The 25,792-nt window shown below is 26.7% G+C and overlaps 7 protein-coding genes and 1 long non-coding RNA gene across 10 annotated transcripts; 5 read left to right on the forward strand and 3 right to left on the reverse strand.

The window, feature by feature from the left end:
- Positions 1 to 7: 7 nt before the first annotated feature.
- On the reverse strand, positions 8 to 823 carry LOC127289697 (flexible cuticle protein 12-like). The gene is made up of 2 exons (XM_051317791.1): positions 702 to 823; positions 8 to 379 (listed from the first exon to the last, which is right to left on the reverse strand). The coding sequence occupies exons 1-2, from the start codon at positions 711 to 713 to the stop codon at positions 59 to 61; spliced, it is 333 nt and encodes a 110-aa protein (XP_051173748.1). The 5' UTR covers positions 714 to 823; the 3' UTR covers positions 8 to 58.
- Positions 824 to 1,371: 548 nt separating this feature from the next.
- Positions 1,372 to 2,119, forward strand: LOC127289683 (flexible cuticle protein 12-like). The gene is made up of 2 exons (XM_051317772.1): positions 1,372 to 1,511; positions 1,748 to 2,119. The coding sequence occupies exons 1-2, from the start codon at positions 1,503 to 1,505 to the stop codon at positions 2,066 to 2,068; spliced, it is 330 nt and encodes a 109-aa protein (XP_051173729.1). The 5' UTR covers positions 1,372 to 1,502; the 3' UTR covers positions 2,069 to 2,119.
- Positions 2,120 to 3,831: 1,712 nt separating this feature from the next.
- On the forward strand, positions 3,832 to 4,721 carry LOC127289668 (larval cuticle protein 65Ag1-like). Its single transcript, XM_051317748.1, has 2 exons — positions 3,832 to 3,970; positions 4,163 to 4,721. Exons 1-2 carry the CDS (start codon positions 3,962 to 3,964, stop codon positions 4,655 to 4,657), a joined length of 504 nt encoding a protein of 167 aa, XP_051173705.1. The 5' UTR covers positions 3,832 to 3,961; the 3' UTR covers positions 4,658 to 4,721.
- On the forward strand, positions 3,926 to 9,127 carry LOC127289666 (uncharacterized). Of its 2 annotated transcripts, none has more exons than XM_051317747.1 (2): positions 3,926 to 3,970; positions 8,530 to 9,127. In XM_051317747.1, the coding sequence occupies exons 1-2, from the start codon at positions 3,962 to 3,964 to the stop codon at positions 9,061 to 9,063; spliced, it is 543 nt and encodes a 180-aa protein (XP_051173704.1). In that variant the 5' UTR covers positions 3,926 to 3,961; the 3' UTR covers positions 9,064 to 9,127. The 2 variants fall into 2 exon arrangements, with proteins under 2 accessions (XP_051173704.1, XP_051173703.1); XM_051317746.1 differs by lacking the exon at positions 3,926 to 3,970 and adding an exon at positions 7,779 to 7,933.
- A 5,806-nt stretch (positions 9,128 to 14,933) lies between these two features.
- On the forward strand, positions 14,934 to 17,218 carry LOC127289692 (flexible cuticle protein 12-like). The gene is made up of 2 exons (XM_051317787.1): positions 14,934 to 15,057; positions 16,831 to 17,218. Exons 1-2 carry the CDS (start codon positions 15,049 to 15,051, stop codon positions 17,143 to 17,145), a joined length of 324 nt encoding a protein of 107 aa, XP_051173744.1. The 5' UTR covers positions 14,934 to 15,048; the 3' UTR covers positions 17,146 to 17,218.
- Positions 17,178 to 19,283, reverse strand: LOC127289693 (uncharacterized). Its single transcript, XR_007844207.1, has 2 exons — positions 18,828 to 19,283; positions 17,178 to 18,501 (listed from the first exon to the last, which is right to left on the reverse strand). It is a non-coding gene; the product is annotated as an uncharacterized LOC127289693 (long non-coding RNA).
- Positions 19,284 to 19,670: 387 nt separating this feature from the next.
- On the forward strand, positions 19,671 to 21,636 carry LOC127289688 (uncharacterized protein MAL8P1.12-like). 2 transcript variants are annotated; one of them, XM_051317781.1, is made up of 5 exons: positions 19,671 to 19,729; positions 19,809 to 19,944; positions 20,254 to 20,410; positions 20,527 to 20,730; positions 20,825 to 21,636. In XM_051317781.1, exons 3-5 carry the CDS (start codon positions 20,359 to 20,361, stop codon positions 21,529 to 21,531), a joined length of 963 nt encoding a protein of 320 aa, XP_051173738.1. In that variant the 5' UTR covers positions 19,671 to 19,729; positions 19,809 to 19,944; positions 20,254 to 20,358; the 3' UTR covers positions 21,532 to 21,636. The 2 variants fall into 2 exon arrangements, with proteins under 2 accessions (XP_051173738.1, XP_051173737.1); XM_051317780.1 differs by lacking the exon at positions 19,671 to 19,729 and having other exon boundaries at positions 19,764 to 19,944.
- A 243-nt stretch (positions 21,637 to 21,879) lies between these two features.
- On the reverse strand, positions 21,880 to 24,981 carry LOC127289690 (E3 ubiquitin-protein ligase RNF14-like). Its single transcript, XM_051317784.1, has 4 exons — positions 24,510 to 24,981; positions 23,256 to 24,257; positions 22,874 to 23,041; positions 21,880 to 22,763 (listed from the first exon to the last, which is right to left on the reverse strand). Exons 1-4 carry the CDS (start codon positions 24,600 to 24,602, stop codon positions 22,500 to 22,502), a joined length of 1,527 nt encoding a protein of 508 aa, XP_051173741.1. The 5' UTR covers positions 24,603 to 24,981; the 3' UTR covers positions 21,880 to 22,499.
- Positions 24,982 to 25,792: the final 811 nt, after the last annotated feature.

Genomic DNA, 25,792 nt, shown 5'->3' on the forward strand with positions numbered 1-25,792 from the left:
CGGACAATTGCGATTTTTTTTGCTTTTTATTTTTAAAAATACGTATAATTAATTATCCTTAGACACTAGGAATGTGAGCGCCTTCAGGATGGAATCCATTTTCATCGGCAACATAAGTGACAGTGTAGAGTTGATTTGTTGCCGGATCAACCCATGAGAAACTTCCACGTACGACAATTGCCGCATTTTCTGTTCCTGGATTTATTAAATGTGCCGATTCCTCTCGCTGTTGACCGTCGGATAATTGAAAATTGTATTCATATTTATCGAGTCCAATATTGTCGTGTAAAAGTTCCTTGACGACGACAACGTCTTCAGTTTTTTGCAACTTTTGTGGTGCTCCAAAAGCAATGGCCACAAGGGCAGCGACGACAATTATCTGCGAAACAAAAATAATCACTTTTATATTTTTCACCTTGCCATTTTCAAATTTTATTAATAATTTTTCATTTTTTTTTTGGCGATTGTAAATTTAAATTCAATTTATTAAATAAAAAGTACAATGAAAAAAACGTTTTTTTATCAAAAGTTAAAACTAATTGAAAATTTAAAAATTAATGAATAATGAATGTTAAAAATAATTTCGAATTAAATTTTTTCTTGTTTTTTTATTTAATTTTATTACTTTTCGTGCTTTAAATTTTTTTTAATTTATTTCTTTTTACCCTTATTGAAAATTATAGAAAAAATTTTGTACACACCAATTTCATCATGATGATTTTGTTATTCAACGAGAATAAAAAAATAGATTTGATATTTTTTTTTCAATTTTCAAAGAATGACTGATTTCTTAGAGAAGATTCGCATCTTTTTATACTTTTTTTTTATTCAAATTTTTTGGCTATACCCCCTCCCCCACACTCATATCTAAAAGAATTTTCGCAAATGTCAAAGAGGCTACTTTTGCCTTTTTTTCCAATTCAATAAAATTATGTAGATATTTTGCATATATTTTAGCATATATTGGTCCCATCTTTAATTAAATTTCATAATATAGCTTTCTGTGTTACATGATAAAAAAAAATTTACATTCTTTTGTATATATTTTAAAAAAATTAGAGAATCATTTTCAAAAATTTTGTAATTTTTATTTAAGAATAAATTTTTTCTTTTATATAAATATTCAGTAATTAATAATAAATTACATAATAAAAAAATAATTAATAATAATTACAAAATTTATTTAATTCGTATTTTTCAAAACTTTTTTTTTAATAGTTATTAAATTTCAAAAACTAGTAAAGAAATTTACAAAAAAAAATGTATTATTATATTTAAATTCGATAAAGTTGCTTTATATCATAAAAAAAAATTTTCATGAATTACGTGAATCTGAAATTTTTATCAAGGTCAATAATGTGGTGGGAGTGCTAATTCGCAAAATTCTCACCACTATATAAACTGACGCAACTCAAAGTCATTTAGTCATAATCGTTGCCTAATTTTATTGATCATCATCTCTTGATATTCTTTCATAGAAAAAAAAACCTCTTTAGGCAATCATGAAAGTGGTATGTAATTTCAAAAAAAAAAAAAAGAAAAAATTTAATTCGAAATTATTTTTAAATTTTTAAATTTTCAATTAGTTTTAACTTTTGATAAAAAAAACGTTTTTTTCATTGTACTTTTTATTTAATAAATTAAATTTAAAAAATTTTAAATCGCCAAAAAAAAAAATGAAAAATTATTAATAAAATTTGAAAATGGCAAGGTGAAAAATATAAAAGTGATTATTTTTGTTTCGCAGATAATTGTCGTCGCTGCCCTTGTGGCCATTGCTTTTGGAGCACCACAAAAATTGCAAAAAACTGAAGACGTTGTCGTCGTCAAGGAACTTTTACACGACAATATTGGACTCGATAAATATGAATACAATTTTCAATTATCCGACGGTCAACAGCGAGAGGAATCGGCACATTTAATAAATCCAGGAACAGAAAATGCGGCAATTGTCGTACGTGGAAGTTTCTCATGGGTTGATCCGGCAACAAATCAACTCTACACTGTCACTTATGTTGCCGATGAAAATGGATTCCATCCTGAAGGCGCTCACATTCCTAGTGTCTAAGGATAATTAATTATACGTATTTTTAAAAATAAAAAGCAAAAAAAATCGCAATTGTCCGTTATTATTTTAATTCACCCAAAAATCAATATACATATACTTTTAAGTAGTAAACTATTTAAATATTTTGGAAATTTTTCTCATGGAAAAAAATTCAAAGACAGAAATTTTTAATTTCAACTAAAATCGACTAATAAAAAAATTGTAATAATAAAATATTTATTGTCTTTAGTAAAAAAAAAAAATACAACGAATACCATAAAATTTTTTTGTAAAATTTCGACAGTTGTGAAACACAAAAATTTGCGATTTACATTTTGCGCCAAAAATAGAATTTCTAATTATTTTATTCCTTATAACAACGAAGTTCTAGTTGAAATTATTTTTTTTAAAAACTAAGTTTCTTGTTATAAAGCATTAATAATTGAACCAACCCAGGTGAAACGATTCTACGGAAATTCCGTACGGAAATTCCACACGGAATTCCGTAAAAATTATATACGGAATTCCGCAAAAATTTCTGCAAAATTTTTGAAAGAAGTTCTTTTGTAATATTGCGAATTTTTTATAAGAATTACTCACATAATCTCTGTACAGAATTGCACAAAATTTTTGTTAGAATTTCACAACTGTACATACTGAAAAAAATTTAGCCGAAATCCTCAACTATACCTTTAGTTAACTGACTTGAAAGTAGTAAAAGTAACTACTTTTTTGGTTATTTTAACTATGTATGTCAATTTAACTATTTTTTATGAAGTTAAGAATTAGTAGTTAATTGTACTTAACAAAAGTAGTTAAATCAACTTCAAAAATTAGAACAATTACAAAATCTCCTTGACCCAACTAAATTCTTAGTTCTTTCAACTACATTTAAAAGTCCATACAACTTTTTAAATTCAGTTAAGGACCTATTGAACTATGCAGGGTATAGTTAAAAAGTAGTCAAATCTACTAGTTTTTTTATTGAGTGTATTTTTTACTGATTTTTTTGTAATTTTAAAATAACTGCTGGTGCGGATACACTGAAAAAAATTAGTCGAGAAATTCAACTACCGTTAGTTAGTTGACTGAAAAATAGTAAATTTCTTTTGGAAAACGTTTTATTGACCTCTCAAATAAGTTCGACTAGATATTAATTAATCTATCATAAATTCTATATTATATCCACCAGGAACATCATCGCGTCGACTAGTTTTCGTTATAGTAGCAGCAGTTATTTTAAAATCACAAAAAAATTAGCAAAAAATGGAATTTTATTGAAAATTTTGTGCAATTCTGTATGGAATTCTTCCAAAAAAAAATTCGCAAAATTACGAAAGGAATACCTTCAAAATTTTACGGAATTCCGTATAGAATTTTTGCGAAATTCCGTACGGAATTTCCGTGGAGTGATTTCCGTAGAATCGTTTCACCTGGGAACGGATCGTAGAAGGGATCATAGAATTCAATTAATGAAATTCTAATTTTTAAAATCTACTGAAAATGCAACCTGTTGGTTTTGTTTCGATATCATCCACATTTTCTTACCTAACATATATAACATGAATATATAAAAAAGATTATTTTACCAAAATTTTATGTATGAATTACCTAACGATTCATTATTCGAAAAAATTTAATATGAGATTAAAATATACTGCGCGCATTATATATATATATATACATATTGGAAAAAGGGATTTGAAATTTTAAATGAGCACAACGATATGCATTCATGAGTTTTGTGTTTGGTAATAAAAATCATTCTAATATTGAGAAAATATAAAAAATTTTATAATCGAAAGGGCATTATAGAAAAATAGTGGTATATAAACCGTAGAAAATCATCAACTAACCATCAGTCTCAGTTTCCTCAAATTGTGGAAAGCATCTCTTCTTCTCACTAAATTCATCATGAAACAGGTGAGAGGAAAAAATGTCTACTTTTTGACAAGTTATTTTATAATTACAATTTAAAAATAATAATTACTATTATTATTTAAACAATTTTTTTTTCTTTCAATTTCAAAGAAATGTTCTAAACAAAAATTACAATTAAGAATTTCTTTAAAAATGTCGAAAAAGGGTGAAAAATATAAAAAATTTTACTTGCAGTTCGTAGTTCTCGCTGCCCTTGTGGTCGTTGCTTGCGCTGGACGTCTTCCACACAACTCTAATCATCGTGGTGCCGCAAGCCGACGTGTGGACAACTCCTACTTGGCTCCAGCTGCAGAATCCCGAGTTGATAACTCATATTTGGCGCCTGCTGCTGAGTCACGACGAGTTGACAATTCATATTTAGCTCCAGTTGCCGAATCACGTGTGGAAAGCACATTCGTTGCTCCAGCTGAGAGTGAAATTGTCCTCGTTAAGGAGAAGTTACACGAGAACAACGGTTTGGAGGGTTACCAATATAGCTACGAACTTTCTGATGGACAAAAGAAAGAGGAAACCGCTGAATTGATCAACGCCGGAAGTGAGGAGGAAGCCATTGCTGTCCGCGGAAGCTACCAATGGGTTGACCCAGCAACTGGCCAGGAATACAAAGTCACCTATGTCGCTGATGAAAATGGCTTCCGCGCCGAGGGAGCTCATCTTCCACGTGCCTAATTTTATGTCAACAAAAAAGAAAAAAATAGATACGAACAATAAAAAATGCAACTTTTTAAATTAATACATTTCTTTTTGGTTCTTTCACACCTTTTTCCTATTTGCTATTAATGAACCTGTTAATGCTAGAACAGAAAAAAATATAGAAAAACTAATAAATTGCATATAAAACACTTTATTAAAATTTATTTATTTAATAAGTAAACAGGCATAAAAACCTTTTTTTTAAATACAACATATATACATTGACCATAAGAATTAATAATTATTTAATAACAACTCTCGCAGATTAGATGTAAATTTATTTCTTGGGGTCTCAAATAAATCAATGTTTGTTGACAATGAATTAGCCTCTCCAGTAACTCTACTTATGAGAGAATTAGATCCATAATTGCTTCTATGCGCGAATACATAAAAAAGTGAAGCATTTCTAAGTCGCTTTGTAGGCACAAAAAAACATAAACGTGACAGTAACTCTGGACATACAATTGACCCATGTATAAGTCATAGACAAAATGAATAAATAATTTGTTGACTTAATTTGTTTATTACAATTTTGTTAATAAAGTAAATCGTAGATATGTAGGCAGTTCAGTACAGAATTGTGTCGAATACATATAGTGTAGTATTCCCTAATGTAGTTTTTCAGTGTAAGATGACAGAGATGGCACATGTGATATCTCCTACTGTGGTATATTCCATCGAGTTTATGTTCAAAATTTACTTTACTCCTCCCGCCTTTCTTGTAACACATGTTTAAAAAAGAAATAAAAAAACAAAAGGTCTGCCTATATGGGGTCAATTTTCCCATATGATTCCTTATGATTTCAGGTCTCTCTAGTTCAATGGTTGCGTTGCTCCAATCAGAAAGTGTGCCATGAATTTTTTAATCGCAATTCTTGGTTTAAGACTTTGGTGACATTTCCCAAAGAATTATTTCCATAAAATTAAAAAAATACAAAACTTTTATCCAGTTTGGTTAATTGTACCTCATTTTTGGGTAGAGCATTATCTTGATGGGCTATCTCCTGTGGGTCCAGTATGGATCGGATGCTGTTGGTCCATTTAAAAAGTGCCTCATACATATTTTTTGTAGGAAACTCCCTCAACATTTCATGAACCTTGCATTAAAATATTTTACAACTTTCAATGGAATATGCAGGAAACATTTAGGAAATATAATGTGCTATGTGGGTAATTTTTAAAAAATGTCGTTGTGTGTGTACATTTTTATAAATATACCTCAAATATTATAAGACCTAAAAAGATAATTTTTTTAAATGTAGGTCTCACAGGCGGACATTAATAATGAGAGTACTTTGAGCCATATTAATAAAGATTAAAAATTACACTGCCAAGCAAATTTCAAATTTTTTTCTGCAAATAACACGGGACATAGTGTTTCCGAATGTATTTTTTGTGCTGAACACGAATCCGGGGTCGAAAACTTCCTATCACGTCACATTTTCGAGAAAATAGGGGTTGAAATCCCACAAAACAGGGTTTTTGGAGATTTTTGAAAAATTATACAGCGAAAACCTGACGTGGTACAAACTTTGCTGATATCAGAAATTAAAGGTTGGTTCACGCCCTTTCAAACGAGCCCTATTCGAAATTGATCGCACTCACCCTTAGAGCAGGGGGTGTGTTTTTGTCTAGGGGTGCACGAAAAAAATGTACACATAACATAAAAATTCAAAATGGGTAACAATTCAATAAATCATGATAGTTAAGGGATTTTCGAGGTCGTTGATTACGAATCTGTAGTCCGATTTCAAAAATTTAAAATGGCGGATCCAATATGGCGGATGTCAAAATAAAAATTTAAAACAATTCACTTGAAAATGGTCACTCGGGGGTTTTTGGGGTCGCTGATAACGAATCTGAAGTCAGATTTCAAAAATTCAAAATGATTTATTGAATTGTTATCCATTTTGAATTTTTATGTTATGTTTACATTTTTTTTGTGAACCCCTAGAAAAAAACACACCTCCTGCTCTAAGGGTGAGTGCGATCAATTTCGAATAGGGCTCGTTTGAAAGGGCGTGAACCAACATTTAATTTCTAATATCAGCAAAGTTTGTACCACGTCAGGTTTTCGCTGTATAATTTTTCAAAAATGGCCAAAAACCCTGTTTTGTGGGGGGTTTCAACCCCTATTTCCTCGAAAACGTGACGTGATGGGAAGTTTTCGACCCCGGATTCGTGTTCAGCACAAAAAATCCGTTTGGAAACAATATGTTCCATGTTATTCGCAAAATCGATGCAGGGCAGTGTTATGTTTTGCATTCAAAAATTTTGTTAAAATCGTTTTTTGCCCATAACTTTAAAAAATGTATACATATTGACACCTACAGATATTTTTCTTTTTGGCATTGTAGAGTTTTTCAAGACGCATCTTTTGATCCTTCAGTGAACATTATATAATGTTACTTTACCCATAGAGTTATGAAAATTTTAAAATTGAAAAATTTTGAAAAACCAGAACTTATTGCATTGTTTGTTAAAAAAAACTTTGTTACTTTAAAATTACCACAATCAACTTAGATAATATTTAAAAACAAATAAATCTACCTATTCTTGAACCTTTTGTTATAAAATATTCCTGTTATTGATGTTAAAAATTTATCTCTGCCAATGCCGAGTATAACTACAACTTATATACTAAATAAGTTATCATAAATTGTGCGTAATATTCATCTATTTTTTCTCACTTCGTTAAATAATGTTTACATCAAAAAAAAATTAGGAACTAAATTTTAATGTCACACATTAATTATAATTGAAACAAATTAAAATTTTTTTTTTAAATCCATAATCAATTGACAACCTTTTTTTTGTTGCTCATCCTTTACATTTTATTACATAATAGCATACTATATTATTATAACATGAATAAATAATGAAAACTATTTTACCATTTTATGGGAAATTTCTTAATCTTTCGTTATTCAAAAAAAAAAAAAAAAATGAATATGAAAAAGATATCCCGCATATAATCGGAAATAGTGGATTTGAAATTTTTAATGAGCGCGCGTTATGTATGAATTTTGATGTTTAGTAATCAAAGCCTGCTATTCACGTGATATATATATATATATATCTTATTATTTAATTATCCATTCTATTGGCTAAATTTGAAAATTAATAATCGAAAGGGCATTATAGAAAAATAGTGGTATATAAGCCGTGGAACATCTTCAACTAACCATCAGTTTTAGTTTCCTCAAATTGTGAAAAGCATCTCTTCTTCTCACTAAATTCATCATGAAACAGGTGAGAGAAAAAAATGTCTACTTTTTGACAAGTTATTTTATAATTACAATTTAAAAATAATAATTACTATTATTATTTAAACAATTTTTTTTTCTTTCAATTTTGCTTTCAAAGTTCTAAACAAAAATTACAATTAAGTATTTTGAAATTAAATAAAAAAAATATTTCATCATTTCATTATTATAACACTAAACTTATAAGTAAAAATTTTTTAATCAAATTGTTCATATTTTTGTATTTGTAAAAATATAAAGTCTACGTTTCGAATTTGTTAAATTAACTATACTTTTTAGCAAAACTTTACAACAATACTCAAAATTTGAATTAGCAAAAAGGAAACAGTTTGACAAAATTGAATTTCACAATTCGCTGTCAGTAAAATATTTTTTAAATTTGCGATAAAAATAAAAATTAGTGAATACAAAAATGGGGAAAGACCCTTTCACAAATCGCTGAGATTTGTGGCGGGAACTTTGAATTTTTAAACCGACTTTTCGCAAAAATTCTTTATAGACGAAAAACATATTTTCCGTTGACATCAGAATTTCTTTAAAAATGTCGAAAAGGGGTGAAAAATAAAAAAATTTTATTTACAGTTCGTAGTTCTCGCTGCCCTTGTGGTCGTTACTTGCGCTGGACGTCTTCCACACAATTCTAATCATCGTGGTGCCGCAAGCCGACGTGTGGACAACTCCTACTTGGCTCCAGTTGCAGAATCCCGAGTTGATAACTCATATTTGGCTCCAGCTGCAGAATCCCGAGTTGATAACTCATATTTGGCGCCTGCTGCTGAGTCACGACGAGTTGACAATTCATATTTAGCTCCAGTTGCCGAATCACGTGTGGAAAGCACATTCGTTGCTCCAGCCGAGAGTGAAATTGTCCTCGTTAAGGAGAAGTTACACGAGAACAACGGTTTGGAGGGTTACCAATATAGCTACGAACTTTCTGATGGACAAAAGAAAGAGGAAACCGCTGAATTGATCAACGCCGGAAGTGAGGAGGAAGCCATTGCTGTCCGCGGAAGCTACCAATGGGTTGACCCAGCAACTGGCCAGGAATACAAAGTCACCTATGTCGCTGATGAAAATGGCTTCCGCGCCGAGGGAGATCATCTTCCACGTGCCTAATTTTATGTCAACAAAAAGAAAAAAAATAGATACGAACAATAAAAAATGCCACTTTTTAAATTAATACACATCTTTTGTTATTATTTGCATTTTCTTTCTATTTTTGCTAGTTTGATTTGCTCTCTTAATTTGAAGCAGTGAAATTTCACTGGTGAAATAGCTAGAAGTCGGTTACTGAATCATTTAGTGAAATTTTCACTGAAAATCAGTCATATATCACTGATTTTCAGTGAAAAATTTTACTAAATGAATCAGTCAATCTGTTTTACCCATTACCGATAATACAGATTGACTGATTCATTTAGTGAAATTTTCACTGGAAATCAGTGATATATGACTGATTTTCAGTGAAAATTTCACTAAATGATTCAGTAACCGACTTCTAGCTATTTCACCAGTGAAATTTCACTGATTCGCAAATTAAGAGAGAGATAGTTTTATTCTATATTCAAGTTAATGATTAGGTTAATTTAAGAGACTTACAATTTTTAAGTTATAGGCGTTGTTCTCATTCTTTTTATTTCATGTCATCATGATGTATCAAATAACTTGCCTTCCCTCTGTCGATGCATTCACATGTATAGCAGGGTTGAAATGCTATTAATGTTAAGGCCAGGTCCAAGTGAGCCAGCGCCATCTACATTGCAACTAAAATTTTGGAAAATTTTCAACAGCCTTTTCTTGAAAACAAGATGGTAAAATGCTTTTTCCTTTATGGATAATTGATTATTGGCAAGATATACACCAGCTAAAACTTTTTTTGAGTTAAAATAATAAAAAAAATTTCATGTCAATAAATTAAATATGAGCGCACTTTTTTCACAAAAACTGTAACAGTACTTTCTCAGAAATTACAATCAAAAATGCAATTTTCATTTGGAAAATTAATAAACGCTAAAAAATACACGACTTAAGATTTACCAATCACGAAAATAAGAAAAAAAAATTTTATTAAATATTTAACATATTGATACTGCTTTACTGATTGTGACAGCCCTTTGGTAGATTATGTATTTCAGGTGGTTAGCAACAGCGCCAATCTCCTCCTTTCGGCAAAACTGCGAAACGTCTGGTGACATATATAACCTGCCAAACGGCTGTCATAATGAGTAAAATATGTTATGTTAAAATACTTTTTTTTTGTTATTTTCGTGATTGGTAAATCTTAGGTCGTGTATTTTTTAGCGTTTATTAATTTTCCAAATGGAAATTGCATTTTTGATTGTAATTTCTGAGAAAGTACTGTTACAGTTTTTGTGAAAAAAGTGCGCTCATATTTAATTTATTGACATGAAATTTTTTTTATTATTTTAACTCAAAAAAAGTTTTAGCTGGTGTATATCTTGCCAATAATCAATTATCCATAAAGGAAAAAGCATTTTACCTTCTTGTTTTCAAGAAAAGGCTGTTGAAAATTTTCCAAAATTTTAGTTTTAATGTAGATGGCGCTGCCTCACTTGGACCTGGCCTTAAGTTAAAAATTTGAAGTTGGTATAATAAAGACAACACAGAAAATTAAAAGGCATTAAAATAAGCTGCAACGCTTCTTATTTTAATCCAATTTTGCTTATTTTAATCCATTTTGGTATTAAAATAAGCAAAATTGGATTAAAATAATAAGCGTTGCAGCTTATTTTAATACCTTATAATTTTCTGTGAAAGAAACCTCCGAAGAGTGAAATTTACCTTGTTCACACTTCAGAGGTTCCTCTATATGGGCACTAAATATAATATTTTTTCAGTTATTAAACAATAAAAGAAAAGAAAAATAAATAAAATGAAACGTAATTAATAAATATATATATTTTATAATTGAATTGTAATTTAATAAAAAAAAAAAGTTGAAATAAAAATGAAAAAAATATCGAATGATTGATGGAAAATGAGAATTAGAAAAAATGTGAAATAGATATTAATTGGTGTGATCAAATTATTCAAATGATACCTTCTGCATGTCACTAATGACATTATCGGCGATGACCTATGATTTTATATATATATAAATATACATATATATATGTATTTTACACTTTCTCCTTGAAAACGAGACACGAGAAAGACAGATTCAAATTACTTTTTCAATGGGGGTTTTTCGTTCTCTCTTTCTGTTGTGTTGGCCTCGAAAATGCGAAAAATCTCTCGAAAAGAACCAATCGAATATCTCGATCTCTTTTTAGAAGACGAGTCGAATAAACGACATTAATGGAGGGAATTCTGGGAAACGAATCTCGTTAGGTAAATTCTTATGCAACTGGATGACACTCTCGCTTTCATATTATATACAGCTGCTAGATATCCGATCATCAAGGTTTCAATCTCTTTTTTTTTTTTTTTTTTATTTTTTTTCCTTCATCATTCTCTAGGTATCGTACTTTTTTGAGATCTAAATGTAAAATGTTTTAAAACGAACTAAAAAAATTGTTTCTTCCTTTCAAAAAAAATTTTAAATAAATTTAATAAAAAATTATTTTTATTATTAAATTTTGTCGAAACGGAAACGTATGTTAAACACACATGAAAAGGGGAAGACCAATTGTCTAGTTTTTTTTGTAACTTGTTGTTGATTTTTTGTTTTATCTTAAAATCTTAATAAAATATATGTATTTGATTAAAATTAAAATTTTTCAAGAAAGAAATTTCACATGGTTCATGGAGCATGTGAAGGAAGAATAACAGGTTCCCTAATATCTGGATTCCGATCATTCGATGATGAAAGAGAAGATGGGCTTGGGCTTCTTTCGTAACAACATTTTAATTCGTCTGAAAACTACATTATTCCAGATATTGCATCACATTTTAAATAAAGAAACCAATATTTTTTCACGCTCATTTTTTTCCCATATATATCACATTGACTGTATATTAATAAAAAATATAATATAGGGTATACATTTTATTTTTAGTGTTATATTAATTTTAATATAAAATTGTCAATATGGATAAACAAAAAAAAATATATTTTTTAAAAAATTTCTATTGATTTAAAAAAAGAATTTTGAATTAAAATTAAATAAAAAAAAATTTTCTTGTTTTCCTTGATAGGAATCTTTGAAATGAAGATGCGATAATGATAGTTTAATATATTATAATTTTAATACCCTTGTGTTAATGATATAATCTATTAACAAGGTTAAGAGATCCAGGAAATGCTAATCATAACTGCATTTATATTCAGAGCTTCTTTTTATTTTTTTTTAGAAATTAGGTCCATTTTCTAATTTATGGCCTTTCCTTTCCTCTCCTTTGATTTCGGTGACATTATATTTTTTATTATATAATATCGTTATAAACTGATATAATCCATTTTATACATATTATAGAATTAAATTATATTAATATACCTGTTATTATATTATCATTATTTTAGTCACTTATAATTAAATAATTAGTTGATTTATGTTAATTCATTAATAACACACAAACAACATAATAATATAAACAGACGGAGAAGTATTTCTGTTCAATTAATTATAAAAATGTTAGAATTAATCTATCACTTTTTTTCCCTATTAAAGATTTATTTCTTGCAATAGGCGTAACCAATTAACATTTAAGTGCGCGATAATAAGAAATTATTATTTACATATATATGTGTATATCTATTCTGATTCTGATTTGTTAATAAATTTGCAAACCGTTTATTTAAAAAAAAATATTTATTTTTTAAAATATAATTTATTATTTAAAAAAAATACAATACAATACAATATATATATATTGTTAATTAATTTATGTGTATATAAAATGTGCAAAAAAGAAAATTGCAATTATAGCAATAAATAATAGTGTAAAATATTTTGTAAAATTCTTAGGATTTATAATCGATAACCTTCGACAATAAGAGGAATTACAGCGGAAGTGAATTTTTCTTTTCAAGAAATCAATTATTTATGTCTTTGTTAACCGTGATTAAGCCCAAATGGATATATCAATTATTTTAATACTGAAATTTTTTTTTAATTCTATCTTGTATATACGATTAAAAATAAAAAAAATTGTCCTCTTTTAGAAATTTAATTATTAATAATTATTACCTAATATTTTTTTCTAATGAACCATTTATTTATAACAAAAGACAACAAATTAAAAAAATTTTTGTAATATTAAAAAAAAATATTAAACATTTTTTTTTCACACAAAGAGAAAAAATGGAGAAAGGAGAAAACATTAATATTTCCATTTAAAATTCTATATTTCGAACTATATACATAGGATTTTCAAATGTGACCTTTAAATTTTGTAAATGAATGACCTTTTTATAAATTTTATTATCAAATATATATGGCTCATCACTTTTTTTATTGTATTAAAAAATTATATATTAAATTTCATGAATATGTTTAAACATAAAATTTATTTCCGAATATTTTGACTATATTTCTGTAATTTTTTATTTATTTAATTAATATTATACTAATTTAAACTTCATTAAAATTCAATTTTTTAAAAGTTTTTTTTTTGCATATGTATTTATATTAATTAACAAAAGGGTCAGAATTTCTCAAACGAATCACCTAAAATTCAGAAATTTTTGTTTTTAATCAAAAATCATTTCTTTTGACTCCTTACGGTAAAAATAAGTCCCTGAAATTTTTAGGTCAAAAAAAAAATTTTTTGTTAAAGTTATATAAACAATTGAAATTTTTTACAGTCTTATTTTAAAAAAAAATTTTTCTCGAGTTCCTGTTCACCAATTAAAAAAAAAAGGGTTTTTCTCGTCTTAAAATGTAGTTTCTAAATACAATTTTTATTTGGAAAAAATTTCATATTTAATAGATTTTTATATTATTTATTTATAAAATGTTATTAAAATAATAGTGTTCTTGACGTCCTATAGAAAATTAAAATTTTTTTTTTGAATTCCCCACACAATTTTGATGTAAGAAACCGTTGAGAAAAAAAAATGAGACTAATAAAAAATTTCTGACTTTTAGATGATCCGTTTGAGAAATTCTGACTCAAAATTAATATTTTTTAATATTTTATTAATATTTTTCATATATGAAAACTTAAAAAGTGAATGCAATAATGAATTAAATTTTATCTTGTCCTATATTTTATTTAGAATCTCTCAATTTTTATCAGAAAAGAAAATATAATAAATTTATTCTAAAGAAATTTTAATTTATAAAAATTTATAAAATATAATTAAATAAATAGGTATTATAAATAATAATTGGTTCCCAATAATATAATAATTATAATAATAATAACCCTAGAAATATGAATTTTCTCACCCTCTAAAGGGTGAGAACTTGACTTTGAAACCCCAATTTGAAACTTGTGTAAAAAGGTTTCTATTTGACATAAACCTAATTATATATAGTGATTTTTATTGGTTTTTTAGTAAGGAAAACAATAGTTTCATTGATTTTCTGATAAAATAAAAAAAAGTTGAAAAAAAACTTGCAAAAACGAAAAATTTTCCAAATTTGTCGAAATTTGAATTTTTCTGGGGTATATAGACACCCCAGTTATTCCTTCTATAGGGATAAATAATAAAAATAAAATATACTCGTATAAAGTAATTTTATAAAAAATGTATTATTGTTTATAAATAATTTTTATTAATTATTTAGAAAAATAAAAGTTTTGCATTTTTTTATTTAATTAAAAAAGGGGTCTTTGCTATTGTTATTATTTATACGTATATGAAATAAGTGTAAATGTGACTTATATATATATATATATATAGAAGGTCGAACTACGATGAGAATATTATTATATATGATATTATTGTGTATGTGAGCCTGAAGAAGACTCGTAAATCTTAAAAAGGTGAAAGGTGAGAAATGAGAAAGAATAAACCAAAGATATTGGTCAGTGAAATTTTTTTTTTTTTTTCATTTCATTTTTTTATTTTTTGGCAGTAGGGATTGAGAAGTGAGGACCGGACTATAAAATAAGGTTCGATTCGTACTCGACACATCAGTCACTCTTCTTCTTTTCTCCACAAAAGAGAATCCACCAAATTTCGCGCACAAAATGAAAATGGTATGTAATTTTTTTTTTGGGGTGGAATTCCCTCGAAAGAAAAAAAGTGAAAAAAAAAGTTTCTAATTTTGTGTGTTAAAAAAAAATTTATTTATTATTTTCTTTAATTAATATATAGTGACTTGCAAGCAGTGTATAAAATAAAATTATATTTTTTGCCCGCAGTGTTCATTGAAAAAAAGTGAAATTTCTTTTTAAAAATTTGTTTGCAAAAAAAAGTGACTGTGTATACATTTACAAAAGGATTTTATTTAGAAAATATATATGAACAAAATATTAATAAGAGATCATCCATAAACTTCGTAGCCCATTTTTTTGAAACCCCCCCCCCCCCCTAAGTAGCACACTTTTCCATATTTTAACTTTTTTCCTCATATGTTGTAGCAAATAGCTTGACCCCTCCTCCCCTTGAAGAGCTAAGTGGTTTATGGATGAAACCTAAGTAAAATAAAACTCTTATATTCAAAAATTTATCAGAAAAAATTATTAAACATATTTTTTTTTTTTATTAATTAACAATATTTATTTATTTAATTTATTATTTTAATAATTACAATATATATTTTTTAAAAATGAACATTTAAATTTTCACAATAGAAGAGTAAAAAATTATTTATTTAATTTTTGATTTATTTAAAAATTTATTTTTTAAAATTATTCTTTGTTGTTTCGATTTGAAGTTTTTTTAAGGCCAGGTCCAAGTGAGGCAGCGCCATCTACATTGAAACTAAAATTTTGGAAAATTTTCAACAGCCTTTTCTTGAAAACAAGAAGGTAAAATGCTTTTTCCTTTATGGATAATTGATTATTGGCAAGATATACACCAGCTAAAACTTTTTTTGAGTTAAAATAATAAAAAAAATTTCATGTCAATAAATTAAATATGAGCGCACTTTTTTCACAAAAACTGTAACAGTACTTTCTCAGAAATTACAATCAAAAATGCAATTTCCATTTGGAAAATTAATAAACGCTAAAAAATACACGACCTAAGATTTACCAATCACGAAAATAAGAAAAAAAATTTTTATTAAATATTTAACATATTGATACTGCTTTACTGATTGTGACAGCCCTTTGGTAGATTATGTATTTCAGGTGGTTAGCAACAGCGCCAATCTCCTCCTTTCGGCAAAACTGCGAAACGTCTGGTGACATATATAACCTGCCAAACGGCTGTCATAATGAGTAAAATATGTTATGTTAAAATACTTTTTTTTTGTTATTTTCGTGATTGGTAAATCTTAGGTCGTGTATTTTTTAGCGTTTATTAATTTTCCAAATGGAAATTGCATTTTTGATTGTAATTTCTGAGAAAGTACTGTTACAGTTTTTGTGAAAAAAGTGCGCTCATATTTAATTTATTGACATGAAATTTTTTTTATTATTTTAACTCAAAAAAAGTTTTAGCTGGTGTATATCTTGCCAATAATCAATTATCCATAAAGGAAAAAGCATTTTACCTTCTTGTTTTCAAGAAAAGGCTGTTGAAAATTTTCCAAAATTTTAGTTTCAATGTAGATGGCGCTGCCTCACTTGGACCTGGCCTTAAACTGTGTACGCAATGGGCACCTTATGTTAAACTGTGTTATGTTAACGTAAAACCAACGTATTGTGGACATAGCCTTAAATAAAGGTGCTTTCACACATAAATGAATAAAGCTATAGTAACTATTTCTAAATTTATCTAAATGTTTCTCTCTCTCTCCCTCCCGCCCTTTTCTCCAAAAAATTGCTATTCTAATAAAAAAAAAATTAATATTAAAATTTCAGATTTTTGTCTTTGTCGCCATTTTGGCTTTTGCTGCTGCAGCGCCACAAGGCCAACGTCAAGAACAAGATGTTGTTGTTGTAAAAGAACTTCTACACAATAACATTGGAGTTGAAGGCTATCAGTACAATTATGAGCTTTCAGATGGACAACAAAGAGAAGAATCTGCGGAATTAAGAAATGCTGGAACTGAGAATGAAGCTCTTGTTGTGAGAGGAAGTTTCTCATGGGTCGATGCTAATGGTCAATTACACAGAATCGATTACACTGCTGATGAAAATGGATTCCATCCAATTGGCCAAGATATTCCCGTTTAAATTGCTCCTTCATTTTTGTGATTATCTTAATTAAAAAAAAAAAATAAAAAATTTTCTATTTTCATAAAAACAATGTTTTTTTTTATTTTTAAATTCATCTGGAAATAATAATTATAATATGGCGCACTCACACCTTTTTGGCTGCCTGTCTGCCTGCACCATGGCAACGCACAAGTGTGAGTGAGACAGAAAATTTGAATATTCAAATTTTTAAATTTTCTGTCTCACTCGCTCTCATGCGTTGCCATGGTAACCTGCAGGCAGCCAAAAAAGTGTGAGTGGGTGTTTTCGACGTCGACGCTCTGAGTGTTCTGAAAGTGTTAAGTGGTTCTCAACCAATATTAAAAATTATGATTAGCAATAACTTATTATGATTGGCTAAAGCATGCTAAAAGTGACATGTTTGTGATACGGGCTGCAGTTTTAGGTTTATGTGCACAAAAAAGGGTGTGTTATTTGCATGCTTTATTTGAAATTGGATGCGTTCGGGCTGTGCTCGTGCTCTGGTTTCTCAATCTTGTTTAATAAACCGAGCGTGTTTTCTGAGTGCGGAAGTAAATAACGGAAAATTTTCAAAAATGGCAAATTTAAACCCTGAAGTCAATTACGTTAACGCTATAGGAATTGTACAAAATCTTGTTAAAATATAAATAAAATAAATAAAATAAAAATATAAATATAAATATTACATTAAAATTAATACTTACTCGTATCAACGTTCGTTACGTCGCATGAAATACGACCATTATTCTTGAATAATGTTTTATTGTTCTTTAAAACTAAATCATTTAAAATTATTCTTTCCTCCATGATGCAACAGCGTGGTCTTCACCGGTCTTGAAAGCGTAATGAGAAGATTGCATTGGATTAGGTTAGGTTAAGGCGCTTGTATACCTCACCCATCCCGAGTATACTTGCGTCGTGTATCATTGGAGTAAAAGAGACGGAAATATCTTTTTGTCTCTTTTACTCCAATGGTACACGACAGAAGTATACTCGGGATCGGTGAGGTATACAAGCGCCTTTAAATACACTAAAATAATAAAATGTGGTTGAGAACCTTTTCGAGCTCTCAGAGCGCTCAGAGTGTCAACGTCGAAAACACCCAGTGCGCCTTAAGGGGGGAACACCAGTTGTAACTCAAAAAATAATGCTTTTTTCAAGAATATTTTCCAAAAGAACAATGAATCTTTTTAAAGAATACTATTTATTAGTTAAAAGTACATGTAAAAAGCTGTAATTTAAAAGAAAAAAAAAATTTTTTTAACAAAAACTTTTGGAGATATGAGCCATTGAAGTGGCGTCTTAAGAAAAAAGGCGAATTGCGGTGACCAGCATTCTGCAAGTATACTTCGTCTGAAATACAAAAATGAAATTGATTTACATTTATTATAAGATTATCTAGTTCGTGATCGAAGGATTTAAAAAAAAAAAAAATTTGACAAAATGGCGACCTGTCAAAGTCAAAAGTATGATTTTCGTTAAAAAAATACGGTCGATTTTCAGCTATATAAAAAAAAGTTTTGCATAAAAAAAAAATCCTTCGATCACGAACTAGACTTATATGTGTAAATGAAGCACACTAAATTTTAAATAAATCGGTTTAATGGTATTCGAGTAATCGTGGTCACCGACTTGGAAAATGTCATTTTGAGAAAAACGCATTCAAAGTTTCAACTTACTTTTTTTTGTTCAGAAGAAATTTTGTTTCCAAGTAACAAAGAGTCATCGATTCCTGGACCATATAATAACTCTTCCGCAGTGGTTGCCGTTTCTAAATCATAGGAAAAGGCCATCTGTCGTTAGGGTCAGTTATGGCTGGCCACCTTGTATGAAGCCACGGGACGCGCCGATGCAGTGTTCTGTATATCTCATTTATTTTTCACTGGATCAACTTTGAAATTTACAGACACATTTCTAAATATGTATACTTTAAGAAAATGCACAAAAAAAAATTGATTTTTCGAAAGTTACAACTGGTGTTCCCCCCTTAAGAAAGATATCAAAATTCAAATTTCCTGCGGTAGTGTGAACCTAACTTTAAAAATTAAAATTCTATTCTAAAGTTGTATTCACACGTACCAGGGTTGGGAAGCTAAAAATATAACTACAGTGTAAATTACTATTGGTGAATAAAGGGCAGATCAAAGTCGATGCGATTTTTCCATTGAAGTTCTATATAAAAATTGCTTCGACTTTGACCTGCCCTTAAAGGTCTATTTGAATTATATATTTTTAATAATATATTATTAATTATTAATATATTTATCCGAATATTTAAAATTTCATATATAAATTTTACGTGGAATCACCCATATATTGAATTTAAAATTAATTAAATTTCTGTTATAATGAAATAGTAATAAAAAAAAATCAAATTGTATATATAATAATAATGATGCTTAATTACATAAAAAAATAGATAATTATTAATTAAATATAATAAGTTTTAAAAAAAAGTTATATATATATATATGAAACAATTTTTTAGAAAAATTTGAAGATAAAACAAAAACAACTTCAGACTTCAATTGCATCAAATTATTATTTTTCTTCCTGTCAATTACAATTTACGCTTTATCAGGTTATATTTTATTATTAATAATAATTAACATTTATTGTTAATAAATTATTATTATTAAGAAAAATTTATTTATTATTAGATAACTCAATTGAAAAAAATTATTTAACGCTCTATCGTCAAAAACAAATTTTGGAATCAAGAATTTAAATTGAATTGAAGTGGAGTTGGTAAAGGGAGGAAAAATAGACGAAAAATCTGGAACTTTTACCAGACAGGTTTTTAAAAAAAAATAAATATTTTTTTTGATAAAAATGAAGCTTGGAAAGTCAGTAAATAAGATTGAATTCATTGTAAAATGAAAGGTATTAATTTAATACCGACTTTAGTAGATTGTCATTTTGGTTCTATTTTGATACCTAAAATCGGTACTGTTTTAGTACTTTCTTTTTACCTGCAGTCGGTAATGTAAATTTACTAATCTTTGTTTTGCCGACTGACAGTAAATAGTCTAAAAATTTTTGTTATCTGTATAGCTAATTATAAAAAATTTTCCTAAATTCCAATTTCCAATTTTCCAAAAAAAGACAAAAAGCCATGCGAGTTCGGAAAAAATTACTCGACATCAACAAATCAAGAGAATTTCGGCAACGAAAAATTTTGTTTTCGATTTTGAAAATCCTCTAAATTTGATGAGTGTCGTCAAGAAAAATTCAAATTCACAAGTCTCGTCAAAAATCGTTAGTATGTAATTAATTTTTTTTTTATATATTTAAAATTTTTTCTATATCTTTAAAAAAAAATTTATGAAATTTAAACAAAAATACAACTTGTAATGAAAGAAAAAACTATTAATACAGATACAAAGGGGAAGGAAAAAATAATATCATTATCAACTTTTCCTCACGTAATTTCTGCTAATTTCAATCATAGTAATAAAGAAAAGAAACATTTTAATTATCGTTCACCTAACAATGGATTACCATCAATATCAATACCTCAACATTATTGTCAATTAAATTCGTCAAAAAAATTCCAATTAAATTTAAAAAATAAAAACACTGGTAATTTTTAAATTTAGCGCGCAAAATTCTACTTTACCGACAGTGTTTAGAGTGAAAACTCACATTAAATTTTTTTTTTTTATTTTTTCTATAGATGAAAGCAATTTAAAATTTTCATCACCAACAATCAATGACAATTCAAATTGGCAAAAACTACGTCAAAGAAATTTAAATAAAATTAATAACGAAAAAAATATGGAAATAAAAGAAATATGCAAAAATTTCGATCAATTTAAATTGCATGAAAATTTCAATGAATATAAAATTAATAATAAAAAAAATCATATACAATCGCTAATTAAGAAAAATTCAAAAACCAACATACAAACATATCGCATATTAAAAATTGCTGAAAATAAAGGGAAGAATATTAATTTAAAAATAAATAACAACTCTTCAAATATCGGGGAATATTTTGCTAAATTTGGTCAAAATATCGATCAATTAAAAAATGAATCGAACCAAGAAATATCATCATCAATAAATAAAGAAAAAATTAATGATTTATTTAAAGAAATTAATATTTTGGAAATTGGATTTGATTTACCAGTGAAAAAATATTCTCAAATTTCAATGAAAAAAAAATCCCTAGATCAGGAATCACAATCGTCAAATCGTTTGAGTTTTAAGGAGAAAGAAAAAATTTTGAAAAAACTCATAACTAGTGATTGTGAATATAAAGAAGAAAATAATGATACAGTTGAAAATGAAGTTAATAACATTCAACGAGATAATTCTACTTCGAATATGTTGAAGAGAATTTTAAAATCTGATTATTTAAAACATCAATTAAATTTGTGAGTTTCTTTTTTGTTCTATAAATATTTTTTTTTGTTAGAGTAACTTTTTTCTTCATTAGTTGTCATTCTATGTAATGTCGATAAAGTAGATAAAATTTATGCGCCAAATTAAAAAAATCTATTCTTAATTTTTTAATTTACTTTACCAACAATAAGATTGTTAAATTAAAAAAAATTTAATTCTGCACTATAAACATATTTTGTAAAATTTTCAAATTTTTATTTCAATTTTATTTTTTTTATTCAATTTTTTTATGTAATATCGGTAAGGTAGATAAGACTTTTCAAAAAATACGCGCGAAATTTGAATTACTCGTAGGTTTAAAAAAATTAATAAAAAGGCAATAACTGCTTTTTAGAAAATTAATAAATTTATTATGAATTATAATTTTTTTGTTTTATTAACATTAATTTTCACAAGTAAGAATATAATTTTCTTTTACTAATTTATATAATTATCAAAATTCTTTTTTAGTAAAAGAAAAAAGTAACACTTTAGTTTATAATAAAATGCTCTTCATATCTGACGGTAATAAAAAACTAAAAATATTATTATCACAAGGATTCGTATGGCAGATAATTAAGCATCACATTTTTTTTTTTTTATAAATTTGTAGTAAATATAACAAAAAAAGTAGTTTATACTTTTCACATTTTAAGGAAGGAGATTTTCCTATTATCTTATTCCTATAAAATATTTATTGCCTTTTGAATAAATTTTGTTATTTTAGGAGATAAAAAAAATCATTAAATTTCTTTTTCTTTGAAAAAAAAATTTTTTTACCTTAAAAAAAAAAAACTGAAAATAGTAAAATTATTTTGTGTATAGTTTTAGAAAAACATTTTTTTTGAAAATCTTTTTTTAACAAATTTTTTCATAGTGATGAAAATAAAATTTATTTTTTTTTTTAAAGAAAGCAATAACTTTCTAAACAAAAAATTTTGTTGTTGTTATTTTCTTATTTTTTTCTAAATTTGAAAAAATTCAAGATTTCTTTGTATTTCAAAATCATTTAAATAATTTTGATTTGGAAACAATCCATCGAATAGACGACCACCACATGTATTGGGGCCATTTTTAATTTTTGAATAATGATCATATGGATTTTTTGATGTAATTAATTTGCCGCATAACCAGCAAAATATTTTTTTACAATAACTACATGTCATTTTATTGCAGCCATCAATTCTTGTTGTCTGCGTTAAACAATTGGGACAAATTTTCGAATGTTCCTGAAAAATAAAAAATAAATAAAAAAAAAAACTTTTTCTTTTAAAATAACAAATTGTTATTTATAGAAAGAAAAAGAAAATAATCTGAAATTAAAAAAAAAAATTATTACCTTTAAATAATTATTTGTTAAAGTTTCTTCAACAATAAGTTTAATTTGTCTTTTTCCATAACGTAATTCTAATAATTTTTTCTCTTTTTCCGACGCATTTTGATAGTCGGCAATTAATTTTTCTTTTTCCTTGTTTAACATCTCACATGGTGAAACACCATGATAAACCTTGAGCATTTATAAAAATAAAAAAAAAAGTATAAAAAATCTAATAACTTTAATAAGATAATAAATGATAATCAAATGCTAATAAATAGAGAATATAAAATACTTAATACAATTTTTTCAGAACAAAACAAATTACAAAAATTAAATTAAATTAAAAAAATAATTAAGAAACAAGCAAAATAGTAAAAATAGAAATGTTATTTGTTTTAATTACCTTTCGACAATAAACACAAAAACTGTATTCACATTGGGCGCATGTCGCTAAATTATCATTTAAATTCTCCCTTATTACTGGATAATTACAATATTTTCTTGCACAAGCCACAGTATCTTCCATTAAATCAACTGTTCTGTTTAATAATAATTCATCATATTTTGCAAATTCCTTTTCATCACATAATAATTCTTTAATTTCATCATATTCAATTTCCATTATACAATCAATTTTTGGACATAAAATTTTCGAAACATTACCATCATTGATACGCGATGAAAAATATTGTTCCAAACAATTGCGGCAAAAAATATGTTGACATTTTTTCATTTCAACACATAAAACACCAGCGCGTTGTAAAAGACAAATTTCACAAAAATGTGTAATTTTATTAAAATTTTCTGAATATTTTATTTTATTCACTTTCATTAAATAATTCAATGGACAGCGACGCATTGGTTTTACAACACGTGAATCGCGTAAATTTTTAATTATTTCATCTAATAAAATATCATCATTATCTTTATTTAATGAAAATTGAAATGAAATATCAATTTTATCATGTATCTCTAAAAATGTGAAGAGATGATTTTTTAAAAAATCAATCCATATATAAAGTATTTCGCTACCAACATTTTGTGTCCATAATTCATCCAGTTTTTGACAAATTTGTGATAATTGCCATGGTGTTAACCATGCAACATCAATTGTAAATTCTGGTGCCTCATTCAATGGATAGTTGGATGTAAATTTTAAATAAAATTGAATTGGTGGTAAATATTCAAGAAATATACTACCAAAATCAATTGGTTGTTTGTGATTTTTTCCATTTTCATAAATATATGAGGCTTGAATTTCTTTTTTTGGTAAAATTGGATTTATTTTAAATATAATTTCAATATCTAAATGACCATCGGTAAATTCCTCACAATTATCATCGCTAAAAATAAATTTCACCGCATTTATCTCCTCCAAATGTTGCATTTTTATAATTTGACAATTCTGAAAATTTATTTATTATCTTTAATTATTTTAATATAACATAGTGTCTGAATTATTTTTTATTGTTTGATTTAAAAAAAAGGCAAAAAAATCCAGTATCGTAATTTTGATAGCGAAGAGAGCATGTGATACATGTTAACCATTAATAGAAAATATAGAGTTTTGTTTTGCTGTATACTACAATTTCTTTTTCAATGGACTTATAAAATAGAAAATAAAATATGAAATAATAATAATAAAATAAATTCTAACCTTTTTTTCCAATTTATCCTGTAAATCGGTTAATTTATTACGAAGTCGTTTCACCTGTTGGCCTGGTTCTTTGGTCCAAGTCTTCAAAGGCATTTTTGGCGACACTTTTTTATTTTATTAACACTCACGTAAAATTAAAAACGATAAAAAAATATATTTATATCATTTTTTAAATTAACTATTTTAAAAATGTACGTATTCAATATTTAGCTTGGGAATTTGTAAATAGAAACACAAATGACCGCCAGAAAAAAATGTAAACACTTCTACTCTCAGGGGTGTACAGATCGTGAGAAAAAAATACCTTAATTAAGTATTTATTTAAACATTTTTACCTGTCAATTTTTTTCTTTGAAAGAAAATATTTCTTTGGAATTTATTTTCAAATTAAATAAAATATAGCTTTTAGAAAGTATTATTTAAAGAAAATAATAAATTACTATTCAAATTACTATTCCAGAGATGCAATGACATGGTACGGTAGGTGAAATATTAGATACGATGATAGGTGCTTTCTGCAATATATACAATAACTATTAAGGTATATTCACAACAATTTTTCTTTCTCAACTTATCCAATATGTGACTTCACCATTACATAGTAGAGTTAAATTAATAATTATTAATTATTTAATAAACAATTATAATTAAATAAAAATATTTGAATTTAAAAAAGAGAATTTTCAGGTTCTATAATAAAAAAATAAATAAAGTACTTTTTAGATTTAACGACAGGGTATAGTAGGTTAACCATTAGACATATATAAAGGTACTTTTTACAATATAGTCGTTAAGAGGTGTGTTCGCACACGATTCCTTTTAACGCCTCCAATACATGATTTCACCGTTAAGTCAAGTTAAATTTAATTATTAAATACTGAATAAACTATTAATTAGCTGAATAAAAAACAAAATAATTAAATTTTTCAAAATCGAACCTTAAAGGTTCTATAATAATAATAATAATAATAAAAAAATGTAATAAAAAAAAAATTACAATAAACAATTTCCCAATTAATCGTGCCTTTTATTTTTGCAATTTTGATTTATTCATTTTTCAATATTTTATAATTATTATAAATGTTTTGTTATTGTGGAAAATATATTGCTTATTATTTCTATATTTTCATTAATTTCCTTAAATTTCCTCAATATATAGAAAAATTAGTCATGACTTAAAAAACATTCAAAGACAAAATATATTATGTAATATATATGACGCAATCTAAAGAAACGGAAGTAAGAATTAACAACACAATTATGGGTTATGTTTATGATATAGT

This window comes from Leptopilina boulardi, unplaced genomic scaffold (genome assembly GCF_019393585.1).
Source record: "Leptopilina boulardi isolate dan_hultmark-lab unplaced genomic scaffold, ZJU_Lbou_2.1 LbouV2_5, whole genome shotgun sequence".
In the NCBI taxonomy this organism is placed as follows: domain Eukaryota; kingdom Metazoa; phylum Arthropoda; class Insecta; order Hymenoptera; family Figitidae; genus Leptopilina; species Leptopilina boulardi.